Genomic DNA, 3,782 nt, shown 5'->3' on the forward strand with positions numbered 1-3,782 from the left:
TGAAGGAACATGGCGCCCGTGACGTCACCGGCTATGGTAATGACGGAGTTACGTTCAACACGAGCGTGGCGGAGGGGCCGGGGGGCGAGACGGGGGGCGCCATGTACTTCCACGGGACATCAGGTAGTGGATACAAAACTGGTTCACCTTTATTCGCGGGGTAACTTATAGCCGTTGTTTTAGAAAAAGGGTATTTTAGGGACATCGATATTGTCAAAATACCGCAGTTTCAAACCTCGTTCGTCGACATGATACTAGTCTTCCTAAATACCTTGCTTTTAAAAACAACGAATATAGGTTTTCCGCAGATAAAGGTGAACTAGCCTTTGCTTTAGTCTTCATGATTTTCATTGCTTGTCTTCGCTAAAATAGCGCTAAATAGTTATTGTGTATGCAAGTCCTAATTCAGGCGATACGTTCGTTTTCTTCTCTGTGACTGATTTTCAAATGAATAAAGGAATTGACAATTGTGGCAAAAAAATGCATATTGCCCACAGCATAGTTTTTAGCGGCATTGCTAGTACTGCTATACAAAACAAGAAGAAAACTGTACAAGTCGCAATTTGTCTCATTATGACAATATTTTGATTTCATATCCATTTCTATGATTTCTTGACATCATCTCAAGGCAGCTCAATGTCATCTTGTTAAAAATGTTTAAAGGATTCTAAAAAGGTTTCTGTGTCTTAGCAGTCCGATGAACACGATTTTTTAAAATTCTTTTAAGTACATTTTACCTTGCGCTTCCTGGATGCCCTAATTCCAGAAAAAAGATGGTCCTATCTTAAGGTATTTCATTTGTCATCCATTGTTCGTGTATCTTCGTCCTAGATTCAATAAAAATGTTTTTTTTAACAAAAACAAACAATAACTGCATTCTGTACAGGTTCTCGTGTGGAATTCCCCAACAACGGAGCGCTGCACATGACTAGTTACATCACCCTACAGGCCTGGATCTACCCGGAGGGAACAGGACTCGGGCCGATCTTCCAGTACCAGCGAGAGGGCAGTACTGACGAAGGCGTTCACTTCTGGATCTATCCCTCCGGAAACGATCTCTACATATTGTAAATCATATAGTACCGACTAATTCTAATGTGTTACTATCTGTTATGTTATTAGACCCGACTCAAAAACCCTAATCCCTAATACTGTAAATGCAGAAATGTTCGCGGTGGATTAATGTTCGCGGTTTTCGCGGTGACCACTTCACCACGAATTTAAAACCACCGCGAACATTTTTCTATTATGATATTAGATTGCAGTCTATGGTGTTACCGCGAACTTAAATCCACCACGAAAAGTCCTTTTTCCCGCTACCGCGAAATTAAATCCCCGCGAACTTAAATACCTAATCAACTACGCAACGAAATGGGAATTCAGGCGATGTCACGTTCGTTTTCTTCTCTGTGATTTTCTTTCAAAGGAATTGACGATTGTGGCAAAATACATGTGCATGTTATCCACAGGATAGTTTTAGCGGTATTGCTAGTACTACAATTACATCAACGTCGACGGAAATTAGCAGATGCCATGGACAGGTACTTCTATGTAATAGCGCCATCTTCATGCAATTCGTAACAAATTTACTGCCTTGTATCAAAACGCATCTTTTTTTCTTAAGTTTCAAGTCGGGACAAGCCCTGTCACGGCCCGTGATAACCCGTAATGAGTGGCAGTTCGTCACCGCTACCTACCATCGCACAACAGGGGTCCAGAAACTCTACCGGAATGCTATAGAGGTGCAGCGTATTGTTTTTATCTCAATTGATGTATCATTTGCATTAAGGCCATGTTGATGAGATTATATGGAAGATATTCGCGAGCGCAGCAATTCTTAACGACTGTAAACATAGAATAATGGTATTGCAAACAACGTATTCATCAATTTTGTTCTTTCACGTCTTCTTCTTTGACTTTGGAATTGACTTTGCCATTGCACAATAGTATCTATTTTGCGATGTTCTCTGGGGTAATTTACGGCATATATTTGTTCATTTTGTAGCTGCTTTCTTCTTCTTTTAAATGGACGAAAATTGATGCTCGCTCGGATGTCATCCATATAACAAAATCAACATGTCTAAGTTAGAAATTAAAGTTTTGCTTCTATTGCAAGTTGATAATAACAATCCGTTCAGTGCAAGTTACTATTGCTTTCCTCTTTGATACTTTGTTTGACGCCCAAACTCCCCAAGACGCTTTTTTTTACAGATTGGGTCCGATGATTTGGGAGATGTTAGTCTGTTCATGAACACTCGGTATCCTCTGGCCACGGGGGCCCGGCCACCACCATATGCGGGAGGTGACAGATATGCCTACAAGGGACGGATCGCACACATGCAGGTAGACGTGTCCTCCTCTTAGGTTTGTACACGGAGTAATACTTTATTTATTTGCCTCAGGCCCATGGTCCATAAAAAGAAACACAGTACAATAAAAGATAAAGAAACTACACTGAGAAAGAGGTATTTACATGATGCCGCCAAAAGGTACTATGGCGTAATGGTGAGTACCAAGTCGTTTCTTTCCAAGTTTCTACAGACAAACTTGGTCTCAGTTAACAGGTGGTCAGTCTTGTTGACATGAAGATGAAATATTAAAATGCCAGTGGAAGTCACCAAACAGGCTCCTTAGTAGCGAAATGGATCATTGTTTCTAGTACCCCTCATTCACACGCTTTCACAAACAATAAGGTCCAGGTTCAGGTCCGGACCTGGACCTGATCCTCTGGACCTGGACCTTATGTGTACCTGGATTTTTTGTACCGATAACCACCCCTTAACAAGGAGGTTTGACTAAAACGTCCTTGGTTTGTACGTTAAGCCATTTTGATCCGATTGTATGGATGATATCCTCTGGGAATTCCAAAACTGATGCAAACCTGAGAAGAATTATTTTTTGGGGCAATTTGCGGCACATTTTACTCATTTTGTATCTGCTTTGTACGATTTCCGGGATGGTCGAGAACCTGATTTGGGCACGGATGTTATCCAAGTACTTTTATCTTGCAAGGATGGAACATCCATGGGAAGTGATGAGCATCTGCTATGTGGCTTTTGGCTACATAGTTTCTTCCAGCAATTTATCCTTCTCTTGAAACCTCCAATATTAAAGCTGCAGGTCTTGAAGTTGCAAATCGTGATGCCACTTTGATTTTTGCCATACAGACGTGGAACGTCACTTGTGTTGTGGTACAGCTTGTATTTGTGAAATATGATAAAAACTAACAAAAAGGCGTGTCTATTTACTATCCTTCAGGTTTACAACATCGCCCTGACGCAGGCTCAGATCCAGGAGGCCATGGACCGCACCAGGAACGGGTACAGGTAAATCCTCATCAACAGGTTCTGGTACGTCCCTCGGATAGGACGTTAGATGGTGGTCCCAAGTTTGAATAGAGCCACACCTCCAACACGTAAAAGAACCCGCCACACTTGTTGGAAAGAACTGGGGTGAAGATGATAAAAAATCGTTGAATTAACAAATGTACAGTCTTTTTTCTTTCAACCGAGAATCAGATGAGATTGTGATGATGTCTGACTCATTATACAGCATCTTAAGTCGCATCCATACAATGGTGTTCATGTAGTAGGTTATAAGGGCGTTTTGAGCACTTCTCTTTAATCGTTTTACACTTAATCAAGTAGCTATAGATCAAGAGTATTTTAGTGTACGTTTTGAGCTATGCATAACATAACTTTAATTGTTTTATACATAATCACATAGTCTTCTTGAGCATTGTTAGCCGTTAAGGACGTCTTGTGCTACGCATACAATAACAT

The 3,782-nt window shown here is 41.0% G+C and overlaps 1 protein-coding gene across 1 annotated transcript in view; it reads left to right on the forward strand.

The window, feature by feature from the left end:
- Positions 1-3,358, forward strand: part of LOC118407149 — a 5,212-nt gene extending 1,854 nt beyond the window's left edge. Inside the window, exons 3-7 of the mRNA XM_035807568.1 lie at positions 6-123; positions 887-1,067; positions 1,625-1,742; positions 2,212-2,343; positions 3,259-3,358. Coding sequence (XP_035663461.1) covers positions 6-123; positions 887-1,067; positions 1,625-1,742; positions 2,212-2,343; positions 3,259-3,330 — 621 coding nt within the window. The 3' untranslated portion in view covers positions 3,331-3,358. The remainder of the gene's footprint in view (positions 1-5; positions 124-886; positions 1,068-1,624; positions 1,743-2,211; positions 2,344-3,258) is intronic.
- Positions 3,359-3,782: the final 424 nt, after the last annotated feature.

This window comes from Branchiostoma floridae, chromosome 19 (assembly GCF_000003815.2).
Source record: "Branchiostoma floridae strain S238N-H82 chromosome 19, Bfl_VNyyK, whole genome shotgun sequence".
NCBI lineage: Eukaryota > Metazoa > Chordata > Leptocardii > Amphioxiformes > Branchiostomatidae > Branchiostoma > Branchiostoma floridae.